Source organism: Aethalodelphis obliquidens, unplaced genomic scaffold (genome assembly GCF_003676395.1).
Source record: "Aethalodelphis obliquidens isolate GAN/ISIS:26980383/991018 unplaced genomic scaffold, ASM367639v1 scaffold28, whole genome shotgun sequence".
Taxonomy (NCBI): Eukaryota; Metazoa; Chordata; class Mammalia; order Artiodactyla; family Delphinidae; genus Aethalodelphis; species Aethalodelphis obliquidens.
In genome coordinates, this window is record NW_020837972.1 from 2,428,395 (window position 1) to 2,454,354 (window position 25,960).

The 25,960-nt window shown below is 46.6% G+C and overlaps 1 protein-coding gene across 1 annotated transcript in view; it reads right to left on the reverse strand.

The window, feature by feature from the left end:
* The window catches only part of ZNRF3 (zinc and ring finger 3), a 145,168-nt gene that overhangs the window by 36,655 nt on the left and 82,553 nt on the right, over positions 1 to 25,960 (reverse strand). Inside the window, exon 2 of the mRNA XM_027124389.1 lies at positions 17,592 to 17,717. Within this exon, the coding sequence (XP_026980190.1) occupies positions 17,592 to 17,717 (126 nt within the window). The remainder of the gene's footprint in view (positions 1 to 17,591; positions 17,718 to 25,960) is intronic.

Genomic DNA, 25,960 nt, shown 5'->3' on the forward strand with positions numbered 1-25,960 from the left:
CTGAAGGAGTCTGTCCTAATTTTCTCCCCATGACGGCCCTGCAGTGCCCAGAGGGTGGTTGGAGCCCTGTGGACACCCCGAAGCTACCTCTGTAGATCAAGGGACCGTGGCAACCAGGGCAAAGGAGTATGTGGGAAGCTGTAGTTCTGAGCCATCAGGTAAATTTAACATCCTGTACACATCCGCATCTTAAATGACAAACTCTGGCTCAATAACTGAATAAACCTTCTTGGTAACAAAAAAGAGTAATTGGCTCCTTATACTATCACAGCCACAGAACTTGGACAAACAATAGAACTGAATTGGAGAATCAATTTCGAGCGGTGAGAGACATCCAATTCTCCTAATCCTTCTATTAAAGCTGCCAACAAGGATAGTCGTTAGCATAACTGGTGAAAAACCAATAACCTTCTTCTGAAGAACTGCTAAATTCAAGCCAAGAGCCATCACCAATGCACCCTCCACCTGCCATCCCACGCCCATCCCATTTAGTTCTGTCCTGAGAACACACAGAAAGAAAACGGTGCTCATTCGTTCAGCCTTGAAGTACTACGTCCAAGTTAGGCCTGACACTGGGGAGAAAGGAAAGACAGAAAACCCAAAAGGTTCAAGTGAATCAAGAACCCTAACCTCTCTTTCCTAGTTTCTTCAAGACACGTGCCTGACACCTAAAAGGGCCAAAGTAAATCACACCACCATTAATTTCTGCATGTCGAGGTAGATAAAGGATCTCGAGAGAGTTGGCTCAGAACCTGGAATGAGGGAAGCCATCACCTCCAGGAGCATGCACTCGGGTGAACAGCTATCCCTGGACCCCATGGCCACGGCCAGACTCTGAACAGCTCAAGGTCTCCAACTCCCACTAGTAAGAATACAATTTGGAGCATGTACTCTGCCCACCAAACAGGACATGGTGATGATGACATTTTTTAATACACAGAACTTGTGCCATCCTTGCATGTCCTTCCTCATCATCTGAGTGTGCAAACGAGAGAAGTACCATTTCAGATAGTTTTGTAAAAAGGAAAGAGATACAGTTTTTATAGAAGGGGCAAATGAGCAAGAGAAAAAGAGGAGGTACGATCAAAATATTACAAAAGGTAAAGACAGGTAGCAAATTAACAGCTGGAGAAACATCCAATTTCCCACACATGTTCTAGCTCAGGAAGCTCAAGGCAGAAATTAACATCTTGGGCCGCAAGCGAAGGGGGCAGGCTTGACATTGGAAAGGTGAGCTCTCAGAGCACATTCACCTTTTACTTCCAGCATCACTGTACAGCAGCCCTCCCAGATGGTTAACACTGATTCTGTCTCTCCAAACAATGTGAGAGGCTCCACTCCTCTGCATTATTCAACAAACAAGCAAAGATGAAAGTCAAACCTGGAGGTGAGGGGTAGGGTGACTGCTCTGGCATCCGTGGTCCTGGAGGAGTGAGCAGATACCCTCCTCACCCTGGCTCTGGGGACAGGAAGCCAGGGTCACCTGCCTTGACTCCATTCTCTGCTGACCCCAAAGGCTAACGGAGAAAGTCCCACATGGCCTGCCAGTCCCATGACCTTCCTCAGTCCAAGCCTCCTCTTCCTTCCCCTCTCCTACCCCCAACAAGGCCACCTCTCTTCCAGTTTATAAGGGCCTTAGGCTTTGTTCTTTCCTTCAACTTCAGAAAGGCTCCCAAAGGCTCACCACCTGTAATCTCTACATCCCATCCAAATCTAGCCGGGGCACGCGAGACGGGCGTACACATGCACTCGCCTGCCCTGTGCACATCCACACGCTCTGCTGAGGGTATTTCTGCGAGGCTGCACAGCCTCACTCGGCAGAGGCAAGGTTTTCCTCCTGGCAAGCGAGGGTCAGAGGCCTGGCTCGGAGGAGCTGCTTATTGTGTGGCCGCCTGGGGCGGGCAGCTCAAGCGCCGGGAGGGGAAAGGTTCCCTTTGAAGCACATGGCGCTGAGCGCTTCCCAGTGACCATGGAAACAGGCGCAGTGGGTTCCCAGCCTGAGAACCAGGGAGAGCAGCCATGATTCAAACACAAAACACACACTGGGTCTGAAAAGCAGAGACAGGAGGGGCTGGGGTGAGGGGCAGGCGGCTGAGCTGGCAGGAACTGAGCGGCTCCCTGGTAGGAAAATCTGGCCAGTGAAGCCAAGCAGGTTCACAGGGTTTCCTTTTCATTCCCGAGGCTTTCTTCTCGCTCCCGTCACTGCCCCTCGGGTCCTATTCAGCACCTCATCAGATCAGTAGAGCCGGGCCTTTGGCTGGCCTGCTGGCGGCGGGGCCTGGAACCGGGAGGGAGGTGATCAAAGGGGCCGCTGGTGCAGCCACCACCCTCCTCCCGCCAGCCCTCCCGCCCTCCTCCGATGAGGCCCTGCCAAGGTGATCCAGTGGAAGCCACTGGGGGAGGGCAAGGAAGAGAGGGAGTTTTCACGTCTGCCGTTCTGTTAGAAGAGACACAAAGCACAGCTTGAATGGAGGAGACATGCCACTAGCAGGTCAGAGCAACCTCCTTCTGGGATGTCTCTGCTCTTAAACCAGGAGACCCAGAAGCCACCTAGAATGATGCACTTGGGGTGCACGTGGATGCCCAGCCCCCCTGAGACATGCTACTTCCAGGTCCTCTTTCATAGCTGTCCACCTCCTAACCCTCGAGATGGATGACGTTACACTGAAAAAGTTACCTGAGATGCTATGCCCCGTCTCTTCAGCGTTCCAATTTAAAAGGGGAGAAAAAGCTATCGGGGATTTTTTCAGCAAGGAAGAGGAAGCTATGTGATTAGAATCTGTTAAGGAGGAAAGATCTCTCCCTTACTGATAAGTATCTTTCCTCTCGGGTCGGATGGATCAAAGTCCAACAGCGTCCTACTGGGCACAGGGCCAGGGACAGTGAGAGAAGCTAGCCCACTTCTCGGCCAGGCCTTGTCGCCACCGCCGAGCAGGGTAGGCTCTGGCCCTGACCAGCAGCTCTTGAGGAAGGCAGTGTTTGGACAGGCCTGTAATTTGAAAAGCCCATGAGGTGCGTTCTCCCTTGCTTACCTTTGTTGGGCTGCCAAAATATTTACTTGACTTCTTAACTCTATATCTCTGAAACACACCTGCATTGCCTAAAACAGGCAATTTTCTTATTTTCTCTCATTCACAGAAGAGAGCCCAACCTCAGCAGAGATGACAATAGCACAGAGGGATAAAGAGGGTGAGGGCCTGGTAAGAGATGCAGCTTTACAGAATACCACCTTCTTAACATAATACAATGCTTAAGAGATGGGTGTATTCTGCATTTGTCTTTTTTTTTGGTGGTGATGGGGGTTCGTTTGCAGGGCAGTGTGGATAGCTGAAAGCAATTCTACAAGTAATCCTTTTGCAAAACAAACTGACTACTTTGACCTTTAGGGAAGAGTCCATTTCCATGTCAAGTAAACATTCTGTGTGGTAGCCAATTGCATCCAGTCTCCTATCTATCGGATCGATGGATGGATCGATCTATCTATCCATCTTCACATAATCATGATATAAAAGCTAACTGCACTGTAATATGAGCAGAGGAACTCAAGACTATATAACAGGAAAAATGGGGTGCTTGAACAACAAACAGTATTTGCAGGGTCTTAGATGAATTTCAGATGCTATAAATGACACAGAAATAACTACAAAAACTTTTCTCCCTTTTCTCGGTGCTTCTGGCCCCATGAGAAAGAACTTGGGAAAAGTCTCAGGTCTAGCAGGCATGAAGTCACTGCACCACCAGCTCCTCTGCCATGTGTGCCCGTCTATCAGCTCCCATTTCTGCCGGGTGCTTTCTGATTGCCAAGGCTGAGTGAAGTCAGGCCTTCCAGACAGGCTGTGGGTTACGGCTAGAACTCAATGGAAGGTCCCTGCACTGCCTGTTGGTGCTGCTCTTAGGAGCACAGCATCCTGGTCGATGACCCTCAACCCCGAAGACTGTACCTACACTCTCTTCTGAGAACAGGGGTGTGGCCATCAGTTAGGGGGAATTATTTTCACAGTCTGGTGCTCATCAGTAAACCTTTGAGAGAAAAATGATTTTAGAAACATTTGAAGATCCTGAGTGTTCTAAAATGGGACCTTTGAGCTATTGTCTTTTCAAAGGCACTAATAGCACAGCAGAGGTGGGAGCCTTACTGACAGCTGTCACTCGCCTACGTCCTTTCTGTAGCATTTGGCTCTTCTTTTCCCTTTATTTTGATAGACTGTCTTGTCTTCCCTACTTAAACCTGACAGAATATAACCTTAAACCCTAAAGAAATCGGGTCCCTAACTCTGGTCAGCAGGAGTACCCATATTCATGGGCATTTGCTGGGATTCTAGGAAGTGGCAGGCCAGTCTCTTCCAAAACCATCATTAGCTAAAAAAAGGAGAAGGCTGGGCAGTAGCTCTGCTGCCTTTCCATATATTTAACCCAGCCATTCAGCTACTGAGCTGGAACTGAAGGAGTCCTCACCACTGCATGCCCCGTGCTGGACCAGCCACCTGCCACAGGATACGTGGAGACTGTAGTGGCTCAGATGACCCCGGTGAAATCAAGGGATCTGGAGAGCAGCTCAAGACAAGGACTGGCGATGAAGAGAGACCAGTGCTTCCTGGCCCTCTGTTAGCTTTAAGCTTCTGGAAAGAAAGAGAATAAATTCTTTATTACAAATCCCAGAAGGGCTTTAAATATACGACCATGTAAAATACCACACTAAAGATGACTAGTGGGTCTCAGTGAAAGAATGAGCTTTCCATCCTGTGATAAACCACAATGGAAAAGAATATGAAAAAGAATATATATATATGTATAACTCAATCACTTTGCTGTACAACAGAAATTGACACAACGTTGTAAATCAACTATACTTCAATAAAATTAAAAAGAATGAGTTTTCCAATGGTTTCTTAGGTATGACACCAAAAGAAAACAGATCAACTGAACTTTGCTGAAATTTAAACTTTTATGCTTCAAAGGACACTAGTAACAAAGTGAAAGAAGCCCCATAGAATAGGAGAAAATATTTGCAAATCATGTGTCTGATAAGGGACATGTATCTAGGATACATAAAGAACACTTACAACTCAATAATAAAGAGATAAATTATCAATTAAAAAATGGGCAAAGGATCTGAAGAGATATTTCGCCAAAGAAGATATACAACCCTTCAATAAGCTCATGGAAAAGATGTTCAACATCATTAGCCATCAGGGAAATGCAAATCAAAACCACAATGAGATACCACTTCATACCCACTAGGATGGCTGTAATCAAAAAGACAGATAATAACAAGTGTTGGCTAGGATGTGGAGAAATCATACACTGCTGGCAGTAATGCAGAATGTGTGGCCACTTTGGAAAACAGTCTGGCAGTTCCTCAGAGGTTAAACAGTTACCATATGACCCAGCAATTCCACTCTTAGTTATTTATCCAAGAGAAGTGAAAACCTATACCTACACAAAATCATGTACACAGGGACTTCCCTGGTGGTCCGGTGGTAAAGAATCTGCCTTACAATGCAGGGGACACGGGTTCAATCCCTGGTCAGGGAACTAAGATCCCACATGCCGTGGGGCAACTAAGCCCGCACACCACAACTACTGAGCTCGTGCACCTCAACTAGAGAGCCCGCGCACCACAACTACAGAGCCCATGTGCCCCGGAGTCTGCGCGCCACAACTAAAGAAGAGAAAACCCACATGCCACAACTAGAGAGAAGCCTGTGCGCCACAATGAAGAGCCCGCGCACCTCAACGAATATCCCGCATGCTGCCACAAATGTCCCGCATGCTGCAACTAAGACCTGATGCAGCCAAAAATAAATAAAATAAATAAATAATAAATAAATCTTAAAAAAGAAATCATGTACACAAATATTCACAGATTATTCTTAGTAACCAAAATGTCCATCAACTGATAAACAAGCAATAAACACACAATGAACTATTTGGCAATAAGAAGAAATGATGTACTGCTGACTGCTGCTTGCTGCAACACGGATGAACCCTGAAGACATAATGGTAAACAAAAAGAAACAAATACAAAAGACCACGTTCTGCATGACTCCATTTATACGGAATGTCCAGGATGGAAGGGAGATAACGGCTCAGTGGTAAGGGGTTTCTTTTTGGGTTGATGGAAATGTTCAGACATCTGATAAGGGACTTGTATCTAATAATATTTAAAGAACATGAAAATACTAAAATTGATTGTGGTGGTAGTTGCACAATTCTATGAATATACTAAAAACCACTGGGCACTTAGAGAAAAAGAAGCCTTCATGTGGGAACAATCTGATCAGTCATTTCTGTTCTATTTCTGTATAGAGTCCAATCATCTATTTCTTGAACAGAAATGGGTAGAAAAGTTTTGGTGGTGAAACAATCTTGGGTAACCGAAAGTTGAAATAGGCTTAGTAGTTGGTTTTAACCACAGTATACATTTCCTAATAAAAATTTTGTGTGCGTGCTGGAATGGAGTGAAACTTGAATATGGCAATTACAATAATGAACAGATTCTGAAAGCAGCTCCCCATGCTGACAGAGTTGGGGCAGGGTTATGATATACTCACTAAGTGGGAGAGGATGAGGATTAACTAGGATTCCCTGCTCTAAAGAATACCACAAACAGGCATTTGCTTTGTTGATTTACTGATGGATTAATTCTTTTAAATGTGTTCGCAAGCATATTTCATTTAACTCTGGGACTGTGTTCTAAAACAACAAAAATTAAAACAGTGTGGTATTGGCCCAAAAAGGGATACAGAATTTGACAGTAGATAACACAGGATGTGATTCTGTTACAGAATTCAGTAGAACAGAATATATTTTTTAAAAGGAGGAAGATACATAAAATGAAGGCAATGACAACTCTGAGAAAGAGAGAGACTCTACTTAGCCACTCCCTGATATTACACATCAAAATAAATTTTGAGTGATTTAAAGGTGTAATATATTAAAACCAGTGATCACAGAAAATGTAGAAAAGGCAAAAATGATTCTAAGCTTGCAAGGGAGGGAAGAAAATAATTAAGTTTAAAAGCAATAGAAGAAATCATGAAGGAGTGATGACTGTAAAATTTTAAACTCCTGCATGCCAAGAGAGCTAAAACAAAAAAAAAATTAGTAAACAAAAAGGGCCAGTTTAACAATATTCCAAAATGACAAGGAATTAATACATTGCTATAAAAAAAAAACCTACATTAAGATTCACACATAAATGAGCAAGGGACCAGAATAGACAATTCACAAGAGAGGAAATTTAATTAGTAGATGGAAAAATGCTTGGCGCTTAATACTTGCTAATAATCAAAGAAATGCGAATGAAAACAATGAAGTACTATTTTTATCTTTCAAACTAGTAAAGAAACATTAATGATAACAGTCAATGTTAGCATTGTTTCTGTGGAAAATGGTTCACTCTTACTTCACTAGTGGCAAGGTAAACTGAGGGAACTTTCCTGAAAAGCAATTTGTAACTGTTTGCACCAAGAATCATTTAAAAAATGTTCATATCCTTTGATCTATAATCTCCTCCTGGAATATTACCATGAGAGAATAATTCAAAGAGGGAAAAAAAACCCCAAAAGCCCATCTTACATAAAGAAAGCTTTCAGTTTGGTTTCTTTGTAAGGATTAAAAATAAAACAGAAGCAATCTAATTACTGAACCCTGGGGGAATGGTCAACTACATCACGGTATGTTCTATTGTCATGTTATGCAACCAATAAAATGATAGGTTATGAAGATAATAGCAAACTGGTAAAATGACTAGCATATGTTATTAAGTTTGAAAAGGCAGAACAGATGTTCATACCTTCATAATAATTACATTAAAAATCAGACTTGTGTTCCCTGGAAGACAGGAAAGGAATAAACCAAGATTGACAGTACATGTGTTAAAGGAGCAAAATTAAAGTTGGGTTTTTTCCTTCTATTTTTAAATTCTCCATAGTTAATTGTTTCATGCAACAAATATCTACTGAGTGCCCACTATATGTACGAGGCACTGTTCCTGGCACTAGGAATATGAGAATTACACACTTAAAAAAAAAGACAAAGGAACCAGAAAATTTGTTAGTTACAGAAACAGTAAAATAAGTTAATGCTATAAATTTTGGATATACCTTTAAAATTAGGGGTTAAGATTAGGGGTTATAAAAATGTTAAGATTCTAGGGCTCCCCTGGTGGCGCAGTGGTTGAGAGTCCGCCTGCCGATGCAGGGGACACGGGTTCGTGCCCCGGTCCGGGAAGATCCCACATGCTGTGGAGTGGCTGGGCCTGTGAGCCATGGCCGCTGAGCCTGCGCGTCCGGAGCCTGTGCTCCACAACGGGAGAGGCCACAACAGTGAGAGGCCCGCACAGCGCAAAAAAAAAAAAAGTTAAGATTCTAGCAACTGAAACTCTAAAAAAAAAGGAAAAACACTAAGAAAATAACTCATTTTAAAAGCCAATCTACTATGCTTACAAATAGATGAAAAAGAAAGCTTTTGAAGTTAAACGCTTTAAAATTTGATTAAGAGCAAGCCAAGGTAACAAAAGTTCCTTGCATATTCCACATTCTTTTCTCTGAGGTTAAGTTAAAAGTTGATACATTTGTGAACATCTATCAGCAACCGGGTAAGGTGTAATAGTGAAGGCCGAGGGCTTTACACATGCCAAGAAACAGCCAAAGTTCTTCAGGCTGACTAGAATTTTATTGCATCCAGCAGTGCATAGAACTACTGGAATGTGTTGATACTCTTTTATTATTTTTATAACTAGCAAAAATGATGCAGAATTTAAAGGATTTCAGTATCCCAATTGTTTAGACTGCCTCGAACTTAAAACAGCACAGAAAGTATTAGAACACACAGCCCGAGGTCTGATTTGGAAAATAAGATCACCAAAGCTGAATGCTACCTTTTATCAAATGAAATATGGTGCTTTCTGTAAGGGGAACAAACACGAAAGACAGAGGACGAGGCAAAGAAGTGGCTTTTGTCCACAGTCTGAGAAGGTCTTGTGACCAAGGTTAGCAGACAAGATCTGGCCCGGGGCTTCCCTGGTGGCGCAGTGGTTGAGAGTCCGCCTGCTGATGCAGGGGACACAGGTTCGTGCCCCGGTCTGGGAAGATCCCACATGCCGTGGAGCGGCTGGGCCCGTGAGCCATGGCCACTGAGCCTGCGTGTCTGGAGCCTGTGCTCCGCAACGGGAGAGGCCACAACAGTGATAGGCCCGCGTACCGCAAAAAAAAAAAGAAAAAAAAAGATCTGGCCAGTATTCCCGTTCCTCCACGTCTTCACCCAATGGGTCTCTCCGCCCAGGTTGGGCACCCAGGCGCCCTCCTGCACAGGTGCAGCTCAAGTGCCCTAGACTGTGAGCTGGTCAAACCTTGTGCACAGGTTCTCCACGTAGATCGTTAACCAGTTACATGCAGTCACTGTCAAGACAGGCCCCCACCAAATCTGAAATGCCCCTGGACATGGCCAGAAACGCACTCGAGGGGCAGCCCGCTGCTGCTTATTTGGGTTAATTCACGCACACAGCCAGGTGCGTGCAAGACCCCTCTCTCTGAGAACAGTGAGCAGATGGGACTTTGGGGCTTATCTCCAGATATAAGAGATTCAGGTCACCTGACTTGGGACTGGTACTATACATATTATCATGACTTAATATGTTAGGTTTTAACTTCGGTTATTATTCAAAATGGCCTCTCAAAAGTCGACAAGGTCATCAACTGTTTTTGATGCTTTTTCTGCTGGCTCATCACACCAGTCCTAGTCTTCCAGGACAGCCTCATTTGTGGCCCCTGCTCTATTGATGGCCTGGCTCAATCAGAGGGGACAATGGCCAGAAGGAGTGTAGTGAGCCAGGCTTCCCCCAGGCTGGGGAGATGGCCATCAGCCTGTGCTCCTTGGGTTGGCAGAAACATTATTTGTTCTGTTCACTCGCTCTATCTTCAAAACTCCCTTAAGTCTTTCAGAGGATTTCAAATAATGGTTTCAGTTAGCCTTTTATAGCTGAAAATGTCTCAGACCTAGTTTAAGAAAAAGAAAAAAAAGTCTTGTGCTTAATATAGCCTTTTAACCAAGAGGTTCCTGGAAGATTTAGGCATAGAAGAAAAGCATCAGATTAAAAGTTTGTGACTTTCAAATCAGACACATGACCTTAGAAGAAAAGTGGGAGTCCCCAAGTTTTTCCTTTTTCCATTCATATCATGTCAATCTTTTCCTCCTGATCTGATTTCTTTCACTAAGTTCCTTTCTTGCTTTCCTTTTTAACCAAAGATGGGAGGTATTTACCCAAGTACTCCTTAAAATAAATCTGAAGAGCCTTCCAAACTTCCTCTCCAACCAGAAACCCACCTCAGGAGTATGTTTAGAGAAGGGAGGAAATTGATATTTGTTGAGTATTCACACACTCCGAGAACTCGACACACATCATTTTTTTAATTGTCACAACTATCTTTACAGAGGGCAATATGGAGAAACAAAGACCAAGAGAGGTTAACTAGCCTAAAGTGAGGAGCGCAGAGGACCGCAGGGAGCCCAGATCGTGAAGTCACGCAGCATAGTTGCAAACCGTGCTCCCCGCGCTCCTCACGTGGAAACACAAACGTGCTCTAACACTGCTCGTGCACTTCAACGAACACACCACAGGACACCAGGAACCTGTCTCTGTACTGGAGGCCAGCAGGGCAGAGAAGCAAAGGATGAAGGAAGAAGTGGAATTTAAGGTCTTCTTAGGGAGAGAAAACGTGTCACAGAAAGACAGGAATTCTCAATGGTGACACTACTGACATTGGGGCCAGAATGTTCTTTGTTGTAGGGGGGCTGGCCTATGCCTTGTAGGGTGATAAGCAGCAGCCCCACCCCCATCCTCGCCTGGATATTTTTATCTGAAAACCAAAAATGTCTCCAGATATTGCCAAATGTCCCCTGGGGCGGTGTGTGTGTATGTGTGTGTGTGTGTGTGTGTGTGTGTGTGTGTGTGCGCGCGCATGTGCGCGCACATGGGCGCACACTGTGTACACCCCCAGTTGAGAACCGCTGCAATAAGATGCCTTGGGTAACATGCTCTGGGAAGGTGTGACACAGGTAAGTGTCCCAAGCACAGGTGCTCCCAAGGATACCACGGCAATGAGCTGTGGGTAGTCACAGTGCCCTGAGCTCAGGTATGTGGCAAATATCACACTCACTTCCCTGCCTCAAGAGGCCAATGCCTGTGATGGGGGCAGCTGCTCTGAGACCCTGCTCCAGTCAGCCACCACCTTCCTTTCAAGTCAGACCCTAAGATTTTAGTCCCACCATCGCTCTTGAGACAAAGTGGGGAATCTCATTCTCAGGAGCGCTAGGCTGGGCTCAGCCTAAGGGCCGGGGCACCCAATACTGCAGGAAATACCCATCTGTGACCAAACTCTGAACGAGAAGGGCACGACGAGCCCCCTGCCCCCTCCACCGCCCATCTCCAGAACTTTTCCACCTCCTCCTGAAACTCTGGCCCCGTTAAACTCTAATTCCTCATTCTCCCCTTCCCGCAGCCCTGGCAACCACCACTCTATTTTCTGTCTCTAAGGATCTGACTACTTAAGTAACAGCACTGTGAGTGCTGAAAGAAACTGAAGGATAATAAGGGAGGGAAGGAGGGAGGGAGGGAGAGAGGATGTGCACCAAGAGCTGCTAATTTGTGCTTCCAGCCACGCGTGAACCTGACATACACTCTCTCCCTGAGGTGCCTCGAGGTTCCTGTCTCCTGAGGTAGAAATGGGCAGAGGGGTTCAGGAACCATCCCAGGTCACATGGATTAAAGGGTTGGAACTGGGGTTTAAATTCAGGTTAGTTTGATGACTAAACCCCAGTCTTAACCATTATGTGTTCCCTCTCCTCCCAACCATCCTGAAAATATTAAATTCCTTTGATTCTGTTTTCTGCCTTGTGGTCACTTTGGTCACTAAGGTCTTTGTTCTCTTTGAAGAAGTTACCTAGACACTCCGAGGGCTGGATGTGGGTCGGTGGAGTGAACGCAAGGGTTCAGTTCTCCACTGACCATGCCCCCACCTGCCACCGGGTTTCGCGCTGCTCATCAGAAGAGCCAGGACTGCCGAGCCGCTCCCCTGCCTCACAGGCACAGCGGTTCCCGGCAGTGTCCACCTGCCGTGCGCTCGGCCAGGCTGCTGTTGCAGGTGGAAACTGGAGAGGCGAGATGAAGAGCCGGGAAATCTTCCGAGATGGAGACGAGATCAGGCCCGTCTAGGGTGGTTTGGCCGTAGACAAGCCGGGAAATCTGAAGGTGAACACGAGGCGTCCTTGGCAACGTCACAGGCTGGAGCCTCACCAAAGCGTTCAAGAGACTTGACGTCTGGGCCCATTCAGCTCCAGAAGCACCCACCAGCAGAGTAACCTGACCCTCCCCTCTCCCACCAGCCTAGACACACTGCCAAATGAACATCCCCACAACCTTCAGTGGCTCCCAGCTTCCTGGGGGATGAAGATGAAACTCCTTCATCCGAAACCCTCTTCCTGCCCCAGCAACTTTCAATGCCCCCTGAGGAACTTGCTCCCGTTCTTCCCGCCCTCTTCCTGGAGGTTATGCACCCGCCTCAGAGCCCCAACCCCTCCGGCACTGGGGACATGCTTCTCCTCACAACAACCACTGTCTGTGCCAGCGACTGGCCCTCGGTTCAGGGCAAGAGGAGGTGACTCTTGCCAGCACACAGGAACCAGAGCAGGCCCTTCCAACTGGCGCCTCTCTGACCGACCTGGGATAAACTGAGGCCATCGTCCAGCTGCTTGTGAGTGCACATGTGATTGGGTGACTGAGGGAGCTGCTTGGGGACGGTAGCCCAGCGCTGCCCCCACCAGCTTCCTTCTGGAAGGCACACCTTCCACCCACGCCGCACACACGGCTGGGCAGTCGCAGTGTACTCCTAGCCCCGGATCACAGCTGACCAGACTACAGGTGAGCACCTGATCCAAGATGGGCCACTAAATCCCTTTTCTGGAATCCTTTAGACTTGAAACCAAGAGCGACAGCCCAAGGGATATTGGGGTGCTGTCCCCGACCAAGGAGGTGGGGGGTGGTGGAGGATATCGCAGATTCCCAGAAGACCTAAGCCCTGCGGTCGGCGGTTCCAGAGGAGCAGCAGCGCACCCATCACAGGCTCCCTGACGACACACTCAGGAGCTTCCAGAGCAGATTCCCCTTTCGGCTCAACACAGCTCAAGCACGGTTTCTATTCAATGCGACCAACAGTCCTTGCCCAGCCAGTGACTACTGAAACGCATCCGATTTTTATCTAGAAAAACCGGCAAAGGCAAAAGGAGGCAGGAGGAAGAAACCAGCGCTGATGCGGCGGCGTGACAGTCCTGATCTCAGATCTCGGCTCAGCAATTGGGAGCCGTTGGATCTCAGGTTAGGTTGAGATCTCCTCATCGTTAAGATGCGAATCTGGACACGGTCCCAGAGTTGGCCTGACAATGACAGGAGACGCTGCTCGGAAAGCTCTCGGCATTCAGCGAGCACCCACCACACGAGGGCTGCTCTTACACTCTTTCCGGGCGTCCCCCGAGAGCCAGGCTCTGTGTTCAGGGCCCCTCGCAGTACCCCCAACACAGTGACAAGGGCAGCATGAGCCCCAAGAACTGAAGTGACCTTCTCGAGGTCACTCAGCCAGAGCTGCATCTCTTTGACCTAAATCCCTTGTTTTTCTTGTCTTTCTACTAACTTTCTGCTCTCCTCCTAAGGACTGGCAAGAGCCAATATCATGCCTGTTGTCCACCCTGCCCTTTAAAACCATCCCTACGAGTCCACTCCAGCGTGGGGTGTGAGGGAGAGAGGCTGGTTTTCTTCCATGTTTGGTGAATCTGGGCCAGGCGGGCTGTGTTAGATCTGAGCACGTCTTGTGTGTTCCCTGCCACGAGGCTCTCCATGAGGTGGAAGAGTCATAAGAACCACGGCTATTAAAGTCGACCTTCCAATGTCTTACCAATCCCGTAAGATGCTTAAATAATAAACACTGTTTGAACTGAAGGGTTAAAATGCCTGGGGCATAAACACAGACTCCTGCACTTTGCGGATGGTTTAAGACCCTTACTTTCAATAACAAGCTGCTCAGTAACGTCTATTTTTTTCTGTTTCAATTTCCGAGGACGTAAACTGTTGCAGGTTAACAGAGACTTTCAAGGCCGCACCTAGAAATCCCCAAAAACTAGAATGTCAAGGGGAGATTTTTAATATGATACAGAAGTTCAAAATGTTAGACAATCAAGGAGCCCAGAACAGCCTCTTCACATGAAGTGGAAAAGAAAGGCCCAGAAAGCGGAAGGGATTTGCCCGGGGCCTGGCCTGGTGCCCTGGCCTGCTACGTTCTGGGGGAGCTCACCCCCACCCCAACTCTGCCCCCCTAGCTGATCCGACTGTCTGCCCTGCCTCCTCCAGAATCAAAAAGATTATAAGGCGGGGATCATAAATCATTTTTCTCTCATGAGTTTATAGTGTTCCTTTTTTGGAGTTCAAAAGCACTTAGTAATAAACGGAGGTGATGAGTTTATGTCTTTCCCTTTTAAAATGAAACTTTATTTGAACTCCTGGAGAGGCATTTACGTTTTCTTAATTTAGGACATTCCTCTGTTATTTTCCACATTTCACCCCATGGCACTTTCTGTGGGCAGGTGGGTGATGGGGGTAGGTGATGGGGGAGGGAGAGGGGTCTGCGTCTGCCCCTCCCCCTTCTCCCCCAGGCTCCTCCAAACGCCCGACAGCACCCCCCCCCCCCCCCCCGGTCTATGCTTTTCAACAAGTCTCAACATCTACACGGAGGAGTCCCTCCCCCACCCCCACGGGGACCTGGCTGTAGCGTCTTCCTTTTGTGCTTCTCTTAGCTGCCCACCTCCTTCTTGCCTTCACCACTAAGGGCAAAGAAAGGGTAGAAAACCATGCTGTGTGTCTGCAGGTGAGCAGGCCACCCATGAGGACCACTTTGCTCTTCCTACCCTAGCCTCTTGCCACTGCACTTGGGGGCTCAGAAAGAAAGAAAACAGTTAGCGAAGTTAATAAAATTGAAGCTGAAAACAACTACACTTAAGAACAAGGTGAGAGAGCAGAAGAGAGGGAGGGAGAAAGAGGAAGAGGAAGGAGAAGGAGAGGGAGAGGGAGAGGGAGAGGGAGAGATGCCTGACTCTTTGTACCTCCTGTACCAACCCAGGTTTTAAGCAAACGCTAAACCGTCTTGCTTTGTCTGGCCCAAGCGCGTTGGCTAATGATTTTATTCAGGTGTTAAGCCAAATTTCAGTAATTAACCACATGCAAATATGACCTGGCCACCACCACAGCCTCTCCAAACAGAAACATGTTTCTCCCAACACGGAGAAACATGGAGTGGGGTGCTGCTTGTTAGCAGGTACAACCGTGCGCTTAGCTCCTGGGCCCCTGCATTCAATAAATACTTGGTGAATGAATAAACTCAAGAAATACTTAATGAGGCAATATATGTCGAGGGTTTTTATTCCCTGTGGCTTCACAGGCCGGCAGGCCAAACCATACAGGACTCTTCAAGTCAAACCACTACATGGTTGTCCCAGGCGGAGGAGGAGCAGTTGGGTTCTCTGAGGGACTTCATCACCAGTAGGCCATGGGAGAACATGGGGTGTCTCCGAGGGGCCCTGTTCCAACCCATTTACAGACATGACAGACGCGTAGGTGGAGACCCACTGGAGTGGGGCAAACAAAATGAAGCTGAGCTGCTGAGCCCTGCACAGCAGCAGCTTAAGTACAGGAGAAAATATTCTATTAGGAGAGTGCTACCTACAAGGAAAGCACTGTTCCTAATCTTTGGATGGAGCTGGCATTTCTCCTAGGAAAACACTAACGTATTCTCAAGGGGGTCACTGCTCTCCGAGCATCATTAGGCAGCTCTGGCCAACTATTTAAACGATGAAGTATCGGGGCCTGGGCTGCCTAAAACACATTGATTCACCTTCGGGAATTATAAACCAAATAGGTAATAGTCCCTGTGGTTTTTTTTTTTTTTTCTTCTCCTTCTATAAAAGGGCAGGGGAACTTGACAAGTGGTCGGAAGCTACTCAGAAGACAAGTGGGACACAAACATCACAGATTAGATCCATGAGGGTCTCCTGGGCCAGAAGTCTTTCAGGAGACACCGGCTGGGACAGCTTTGACTGTGGGAAAGGCTCCCTACATCAAAACCACCTCTTCTCTGGCCTGAATCTCCTCAAGAGGTCAGAACCAGGACTGTTTTCCCCCCAGCTGTCTCCCCATGATACTTAGAACAGCAGCTTCTGAGAATATAAAAAATTCCCAAGCAATAACACTACCCTTAGGATATACTACCTTTTCTCCAACCAAAATTCTAACAACTTTCTCCAAACCTTTCCCTTTAACAAAATGATCCAGTTTAAAACAGGTTGTTGGGACTTCCCTGGTGGCACAGTGGTTAAGAATCCACCTGCCAATGTAGGGGACACGGGTTCAAGCCCTGGTCCAAGAAGATCCCACATGTTGCGGTGCAACTAAGCCCGTATGCCACAACTACTGAGCCCGCGTGCTGCAACTACTGAAGCTCACGCCTAGAGCCGGTGCTCCGCAACAAAAGAAGCAACCACAGTGAGAAGCCCGCGCACCATAACGAAGAGCAGCTCCCGCTCACTGCAACTAGAGAAAGCCTGCGCGCGGCAACAAAGACCCAATGCAGCCAAAAATAAATAATTAAAAAAAAAAACCAAAACAGGTTGTTATCTGTCATATTTTAAGATCATTGACAGATGGTTTTCCAAAGTAAATGTATTTCTGTCTTTTATCTTATACTGCAGCCAGAGGTAATGCTGACCCTTAAGGCTAAGAAAGTTTTTTTTTTTTTAGTACTTCTAAACGGAATATCAATAGCCAATGGCAGTGAACATTTCTGGAGAGCTTTCTCTGCTAGACGTTTGTATCTCATCTCACCTGCTAACCATCCTATGAGGTAAGGTCTAATACAGGACCACAACTGCTATCTGCCATTCTGAAACTGAAAAAGCTCTACAACCCCAGAGTCTATTCAGAACTTACTTGGCAGTGAAACTTAATGGCCCTGAACTCATTTGGAGGCACAGCTGCCCTGAACTAACACGGGGCTATTTAGATTTTAGTTGTCCCACTTAATGTGAATATCCATGTAGTTTGCTACACAAATATGCATGTGTTTCGTTCCTGAGGACGGCCCCACGTCTCCTGGGAGTTCCTTAATACAAAATATGTGCATCTTAATACCTTTCTAAATGCCCCAAATCTCAGAATTCTGAAATATCTGGCCCCAAGGGTGTAAGATAGGGATGGTGAATCTCTATTATCAACCCAGTTCACAGAGAAGAAACTGAGACTCCTCAAGGGGAAGTGGCCTGCCCAAGGCCACACAGTGGGCAGGGTGGAGCCCACTCTGAGGCTGGCAGCTGCCATCAGAGTCCAAGCTTCTGGGTACCATGGGGGGCTGCTCCAAGCCATGACTTCAGCCAGGAAAGAGTGCTGTGTCAGCAAGGCTCTTCTCCGTAACCGGCTGTTTGAGGAATTGGGGAAATAAGGGTGTGGAGAACACCAATCAAAACGGGAGCAATTCAGAGGGCCTCGTGCTTACCTTGCCGAGGACAGTGAGGCATGGTTTCGGGTCCAGTTCTGGTTGTTCCAGCTTCACCACTCCTACCCAGCCATATTCATACAAGTCCTCTTCATCATTGTTATTACACAGGCCCAGTGGGTGCATCTAGGAAACAAATGGAAAGAAAACTTCAGTAGGCAGGCTGCAGACCTGCTTGACTCCCGGTGTGCACGTCTCAGACTCAACAGTCAAAAACAACTTCAAAACTTAAAGTCATATGGGCGGGATGCATTTTTCAACCCATTGAGTGGATCCTATTTCAGTACAATGAGCTGAGCCCTGGGGAGAACACAGTAGAGCCACTACAAATAGACTTCACAGATGCTTTCTCACTGCTTTGTAAGCAGTGGTTACCTAAGGTGGACACCACCCAATGGGATGTAGGAAAAGAGAGATAGCGTAACTCCCACATAAATCCCGGTCTAGATGGCTGTGAAATACCATAACATTCAGTGGCAGCTACAGAGGAGACGAGCTAGGTTAGCATCCAAAACTATTTGGCTTCCAGACCTTAACAACACATCTACTTCAACTGATGCAAGAGGACCTCGAAACACATTCAGGAATTTATGGAGAGACCATTAGACATACAGCGGAATCACCAGGATAATTAACAGGCTGTTTAAAGGCTACCCCTGGTTACTGGAAAATAGACGAAATTCTTTGAGGTTTCTTCAAAATTTGCAAAACACAAAATCAAAGATAGGTAGGAGAGCACTGTCAAATTTTTACTAGTAAAAGTGCATTTAGTGGAAGCCTGAACACAGAATGGTACTACGGCTTGCGCTCACAGTTCTAGTATTGAGTTTTATCAGACCCCAGAATCCCTAATAACCATCTGAGAAGAGGAAGTCCTTGTGGATAAACCTAACCTACCGAGACGTGAAGGAGTCTAGCACGGTGCTAAACTCTTTAAATAGCTGGAAGAAATATGTCTTTAGAGTCATGGCATATTAGAGATACAAGAGACTGAAGAATCCACTGTGTTAGCCAGAATAATGGCCCATGAGACATCTATGTCCTAATCCCCAGAACCTGTGAATACGTTACCTTACAAGGCACCGGAAACTTTATAGACGTGATTAAGCTTGATATCCTGGATTACCTGGGTAAGCCCAATGTAATTGCAAAGGTCCTTACAAGGAAAAAAGGGAATCGTGGAAACAGAAGAGATGTGACCAGGGAAGCAGGGGTTGGAGTGATGTGCTCAGAAGATGGAGGTGGGAGCCATGAGCCAAGGAATGCAGGCGGCCCGCCTCCAGAAGCTGGAAAAGACAAGGATTCTCTCTAGACCCTCCACAAGGAACGTAGCCCTGCTGACCCATTTTTGACTTCTGACCTCCAGAACTATGAGAGATTAAGTTTGTGTTGCTTTAAGCCACTAAGTTTGTAGTAACTTGTTATAGTAGCAAATAGGAAACTAATACAACCTCCTTATCCCCCACTCATTTTAGGATGAGAAGTTCAAGATAAATAGTTTTTCCAAGACAACACAGCCAGCAAGTGGCTGCCCCTGGGGTGGCCTGGCCCTTGAATTCACAGTCCAGTACCTTCCAACTCCACTTGCTTAACTTTATTGTCCCTTCTTCTGAGAGCTGGTCACCTGACTGGGGAGAAAAGACTAAGAGGTACAAATCTCTGTAAAGAAAGGCTGCCTGCCAGCTCTGAACTGGGTGGTGTGGGAGTGTAATGTGAGTTTGGTGCAGGTGGCCAGAGCTGCAGCTGAGCCTTGAGCTGAGCTTCAAAGGGAGAGCTGGACGGGTCCGGGGCAGGGGAGAGGACGGGCGGCCATCCACACCCGGGGACGAGGAGCTGAGGGATTTAGGGGGAGAAGAGAGGCTACCTGAGCAGCATGGAGGGACACAGTCGACACCAAGAAGAGAGAGACAGGCTCAAAAATCAGGAAGGCATGTGGACACCAGGACAGCACCACAGGTTCTTTGGAAAAGCGGCGCACCAAGAACAGTAATTTGAGGCAGGCGGGTTGCACCTTCTGGCAATGGTGGCCCTGGACTGGAGAGGATGAGTGAGCGGAGGAGGGGAGGGAGCAGCCCAGAGGGCAGAGATCCTTGGCAAGTCGATGGACCCACAAGGAAGGGTGAGCGCCGCAAGCTCAAGGGGTGGCCGGCAGCTGTCTTCGCAGCAGGCACAGGATAACCCTGCCCTGGGAATTGCAGGACCTGAGATGGGGAAGCCTGCAACATATGATTTTTGCACCAGCCCTCAGGCTCGAAGAGTCTGCCCAAAGGACCAAGGAGGGTCCTGCAGTGCAGTGGATGGCACAGCCTCCCTGCAGCTGCCCCTGAAAAACTCAGCCCACTCTAGGATGTTCGATGGTTATTAAATGATGAGCGGCTTGAAATGCAGATCTCCAACTGGAGAGGATGGGCAAGGGCAATAAGCCAGTCGTGCCAAGAGCCAGGTACTTCTGACCCTCCAGGAAGTGGCTCCCAGCCGGGCTCAAGTCAGCTTCCTGAATCCCAGGTCAAGTCACGTCAATGGTAGCCCCTCTACTGACACTTTTCTACAGTGTTCCGTGATATTTTTAACCTGGCCATGTGCCTTGGAGGTTTCCAGAGGGAAAGGTGCTTTTTGTTACTTACACCTATATAGGGTTTGGTCAGTGATAGAGAGCTGCGTCGAGGGAAGCAGAGGAATCATGCAGGTCTAAGACTTTGTATTAAAACTTTACTGAAGAAGGAAGCCAGATGTAAAAGGCCATATATTGTATAATTCCACTGATATGAAATATCCACAACAGGCAAATCCATAGAAACAGACAGCAGCAGATTAGTGGATGCCTGCCTGGGGGAGGGGGAAACGGAGAGTGACTGCTTAATAGGTACAGGAGACCTTTTACGGTGATAAAAATGTTCTGGCATCAGATGATAGTAACAGATGGGTGACCATTGTGAATGTACCAAATGCCTCTGAATTTTATACTTTAAAATGGCTTAAGTGGTAAATTCTGTATCAATTTTAATAATAAGTTTTTAAAAAAAGTCCCAAGAGTCAGGGACTTCCCTGGTGGTCCAGTGGGTAAGACTCCACGCTCCCAATGCAGGGGGCCCAGGTTCGATCCCTGGTTGGGGAACTAGATTCCGCACACACGCTGCAACTAAAAGATCCTGCGTGCCGCAACTAAGAGCCAGTGCAGCCAAAATAAATTATAAATAAATAAATAAACATTAGAAAAAAAAAAAAGTCCTAAGAGTTTACTCAGAAATGACTGTCCTCAGCCAACATGGGAATCCACAGTGTAGGACGATGTGGTTTCCACACTTCCTGAGCCTAAGCCAACCACCAGAGCCCTTCGGGAAACTGTGTCCTGCAGAATACTAGCCCTGCACGATGATAAATGGGTTCCTGCACACGCAACTAATGCTGAGGAATAGGACATAGGGATTCGGGATCTACATTTGGAAATTAAAGCTCTGCAGAGGCCTAAGGTTTAAATAACTTAAAAGGGTTTTAACCTTTGCTAAAACCAGCATTTCCTACCCGTTGATGATCAACCCATTTTGTGTTTAATATGCTCACACTGTTTCATGGGACACACTCCGAGAAATGCCAAGTTAGGGAGAGCACAGGTACGCGCGTGAGAAGAAACGAACCTGAAGTAGATGTGATCCGAGCCAAACGCTGACACGCGTGATGCGAAGAGCAAAGGCTGCAGTGGGAGGAGATGGAGGGACGGTGGGGGGCGGCTGGAGAGAAGGGGGGGCCGGGGAGGGCGGGAGGAGGAGGAGGGCGTGACTGTGAACCCAGAGCAACAGAAGCAGGAGTAGAAGCTGAGGCCCTTAGCAGACCAGGCTGAGGCTCGAGCTGTGGAGCAGGACACGTGGCCAGGGGAGGCATGGCAAGAGGGCGTCCGAAGCACTTGGAAATCCCAACTGTGTGAGCCTCACACACGCTGAGGTCCCCCTGGCACCCTGGGCCGCACCCCATGTGGGGCCCTCCCCCTCCTTGGCCCCAAGACTCCTTTTCAAAGCATCCGCTGTCACTGAGGTGCCTGTGAGCAGCTCAAAGTGTCAGCCCTGTCAAGGGTGTTGACTTCTGCACGGGGATCAAAGATTTAAAAACCAAAAGGAATTTTTTCTCAAGTGCTGGTGGGTGTAATCGGTTGGCGTGGGTGGTTTATTTTCCCAGGGAGGGTAAAGGGCCACCAAAATCACATCTCAGAGCATCCAAAACCGACCTCACCATCCTCCCCCTTCCCAGCTCCACTCCGGAGTTTCTTCTCTTCTGAGTTCCTTATTCCAGTCTGTATCTCCAGAGGTCCAAACTACTGGGGTTGTGAATTCAACCTCAGCTACGTCTCAAGTGTAACTGGCCTCTCTGACTCACCTGCCAATATTGTACAATTCAGGTCTCTTTCAGCTCGCCCCTGATGACAGCATCAGCTTCCAGAAATGCCCGCCACCCTAGGTCTCCAAACATTTACGCCCTGGGGTTCTGTTTTCCCAAGGGCTCAGCAGAATGTTTTATAGGGAAGCCATAACATGAAAATATTCACTCATAAACTGACCTGTGTCAAAGGATGGAATACTCTAGGCAAAGGCATAAAATGCAAACGAATATGCCAAATCTGGGGAAAGTGAAGGAGACGGCTTTCTTGTTAACTGAGCATCAACTATATTACTCTGTTTATGTATTTTACCTTGTTTAATCCTTACAGCAACCTCTTGCTAATTGGTCTATCAGATGACAGAGTGACTAGACCATGGCGATAAATTGCAAACTAGAACCGCAAATCAGCCAATGATGCAAATATAACAGAGTCCACCAAAGTCATATTAGTCAACAACAGGATCCACTCAAAGCAAATGGCAAACAATCTAGCTAAGGATTAAAGAAGAAATCCACATGGGGGCTTCCATGGAGAATGATCAAAGGATTAAGACAGAACTTTGGGAAAAGAGAGAGTTCTCTAACATTTTTGGAAAAATGACTTTGGGTGATCCTGCCGCTGGAGTCAAACATAAGAGAAGGATGTCACATCCATATTCTCAGACAGTTTTGCTGGAAATATCCCAACACTGCCAACAGGGGATTTGCTCTTTGTTCTCAGAAATCAGAACAAAGTTGCAATTATAATTTAACTTGTTAAATTCAAATACAAACTTATTTTGTGTTCCACGTTTCAAGATAAAGCCCCAACCAAATCTTTCTACTGTCTACTGAGAAATAGTAGCCCTTAACTTAAAAAGATCCCAAAGTCCTTTTCTGGATCACAGTCATCTACGGAGAATGAGGACCTCCAACATATGAAACACATATATTCTAAATATTCAGTGATACATTGCTGCCAGACAGTCATCACATGAAAACCACGCTTGTGAATTCGTACATGCTGACACCAGCCAGTGACATATAGGCAGTGACTACACATAAGACCTGTGTGTGCAAAATTAATCTTAGGAGATTTCAATGAATGATGTTCAAGCATGTTAACTTTGAACTTAATGTGGCACATAAGCATTTAACAATTATAGGAATTTCTGAGTTTATTTTCTTAAAATGTTTGGGTGTGTGGGGTTTACCTGATCAGATGTTTGAAATTTAAGAAGTTTTTGCCTTCATATTTTTAAGAAGGTTAAAAATGGCTGAATTGGGGGTGGGGAGAACTGGATGAAGGTAGTCAGAAGGTACAAATTTCCAGGACATAAGATAAATAAGTACCAGGGATGTAATGTACATCATGATAAATATAATGAACACTGCTGTATGTTACATATGAATGGTTAAGAGAGTAAATCCTGAGTTCTCATCACAAGGAAAAAATATATTTTTCTCTCTTTAATGTTGTATCTGTATGAGATGATGGATGTTCACTAGACTTCTTGTGATAATCACTTCATGATGTATGTAAGTCAAATCATTATGCTCTACATCCTAAACTTATGCAGTGCTGTATGTCAAAACTGGAAGAAAAAAAATGGCTAAATTGTGTATAAGAACTCAGGATTGTCAGAAAGAACTACTAATGAAAACATAAAGGGAAAACCAAATAAACTCAGAAACCTAGAATGGGTTTGACAAAACTTGACAAAAACTCACTGGACAGAGAATACTGAAGGAGGAGAAGGACAGCCTGAAATGAGAAGATAAGCAAAACTCCTGGGGCGGGTCCAGAGAAGAAAAATGCCAATAATTAACAAGCCACACTAAAGTGTGAGGATTTAACAGAAGATATGTCCTGAGTTATAACTTTGGTCTTGTGCTCTCAGAATAACTTCAGGATGTCAACACCCTGGCTTAAGTCAATTGAAGGAAAATTCCCAGTTAGTCCTCTATTGGGAGGTTTGACATTAAGAAGTGGTGCCTCTGGCTGTCTTACTCCTGATTTTGTTCTGAGGGGTGTTTGGGGGATGGAGAGGTTGAGAGCTTTGGAATCATGTAACCATGTTTTGAAACCTGCCTCTTATGAGGCATACCTCCTTAAGCAGATGACTCGATTTCTATAAACCTCTATTTTCTCATCTGTAAAATGGGGACAGTACCATCCACTTCAACAGGGTGCTGTGCAGATTAACTGAGATAAAATATATAATCTTAGTTGCATGGTAGACGCTCAATCAGTGGGAAAGCCCTCTCCTTCTTCACTTTCTCTTGACATATCACGTTTGCTTGCCCTTCATGCATTTGCCTAGAATTCTCTGTCCTTCAAGACCAGTTTAAACATCAGCCCTTCCATGGAGCTTTCTTGAAGGCACCAGTACAGCTAGTTGCTTCCACCTCTACATTCCCAAATGCTTTACATGGTGCTTAGCACAGTTCCCTCAGCCTCTCCTCTGGGATGGGTACCTGCTCCTACAAGGAGTCTTTCCCAGAGGTCCCCTTTCACCCCACCCAGAGCCTTGTGCCCAATAGGTGCTCAATAAATGACCGCTGGGTGTCTCCAGCCCTCAGCCTGGAGACAGGCCTGCTGCCGCATCTCAGCTCTGTTTGGGGAAGCCATTTGCGTCTCTGTTCGGCTAACTGAGGGAACAAGACAAAGAGATCAGGATTTCAACAAATTGCTGCCGGAACTTTAATAAAAGATCCGGCTCCTAGAGTCACTGATCCCCAAGTCACCAAACACATTCCCAGGACTTTACCGGCAATCTCAAGATTTACTGGGAATGGCACAGGAGCAAAGGCTGTTCCTTCTTGGTCTCAGCAGCTGGGCTTGCAGAGGCAGGTAACACTCTCCATGTGCAGAAAACACAATGCCGCTGCCCTTACTCAGGCAGGCCTACAACAGTGCTTTATGAGGGTGATGGAGGGGGAAGAGGAATAGAGGATTCCTCCCCTAAAAAGCAAAACCTCAAAATTTCCGGCCCCTGTCTGACCTCAGAAGCTGCTGTCAGCTCCGAGAAAACAAGGGAATAAACCGAGGAAGAGGCAGGCATGGGATCCAGGGCACAGAGAATCCAACAGAGAAGAAAAATAGAGGGAAATCCCAGGAGGACAGCTATGCCACCAGCCTGCCAGGCGACCAGCCCAGATAGGGTCAGAAGGATGAGGGCTGCAGGAGAGCTCCCCAAATAAGCAAACAAACAACAACCTGAGTCATCACCCAGTGGGACTGACAGTGTTGACAAGTGTTACAGTCCCGAACAGGAGAATGAAATGTGATAATCAGATAGCAAACTAAAGTAATGGGGTGGGGGCGACAGTTATTAACTCCAGAAAAAAACCAAAAAGTCACACCAGAATTGTAAACCATAAGCAGGGTATGGCATGCATGGCCTGGCTGGCAACAGTGACAGCCATAATAACGTAAATCCTTATCTAAACATTGATTGTGATATAACTACATTGGGAAAATGCAGAGATGGGAAATTTGTGTATGGGGGTGGGGAGGTGGAAAGGCCGGGCAGGGGAAGGGATGAGGGGGTTAAGAGAACAAAATCGCCATCTTCCAGAGTAGGAAGTTGAAAAATGTATAAATGGGCTAAAAATATGAGGCAGTATAAGCAGGTTTAGAAATTATTGACAGAAATTTAGAAATATTCCCAGAGGTGAACGGCAGAAGAAACCACTAAATAATTGAAAGTAGTTGCCTCTGAGAATAGCAATCAGGGATGGCAAAGGGTACACCAGAGGAACGCTCTTTTAATTAAAAGCCATGAAGTACTCTTTCCCTTCTGTAAACGTATACGTGCTTTATTTTGGTTAAGATCTTCGTAGGCACTGCTGGACAAATGTCCCCTTCCTCAGGTGTTCCAGCAGATTCTCTGGGTCCTGCAGGGAAGCATTCCATCAGGCCAAAGAGAGACCCCAACAGGCAACCTGCACAGGACTATGGACTTGGAGGACTGCCTGGGACGACGCTTGGGAGCCCCCAGGCCCTGGGCTGGGGA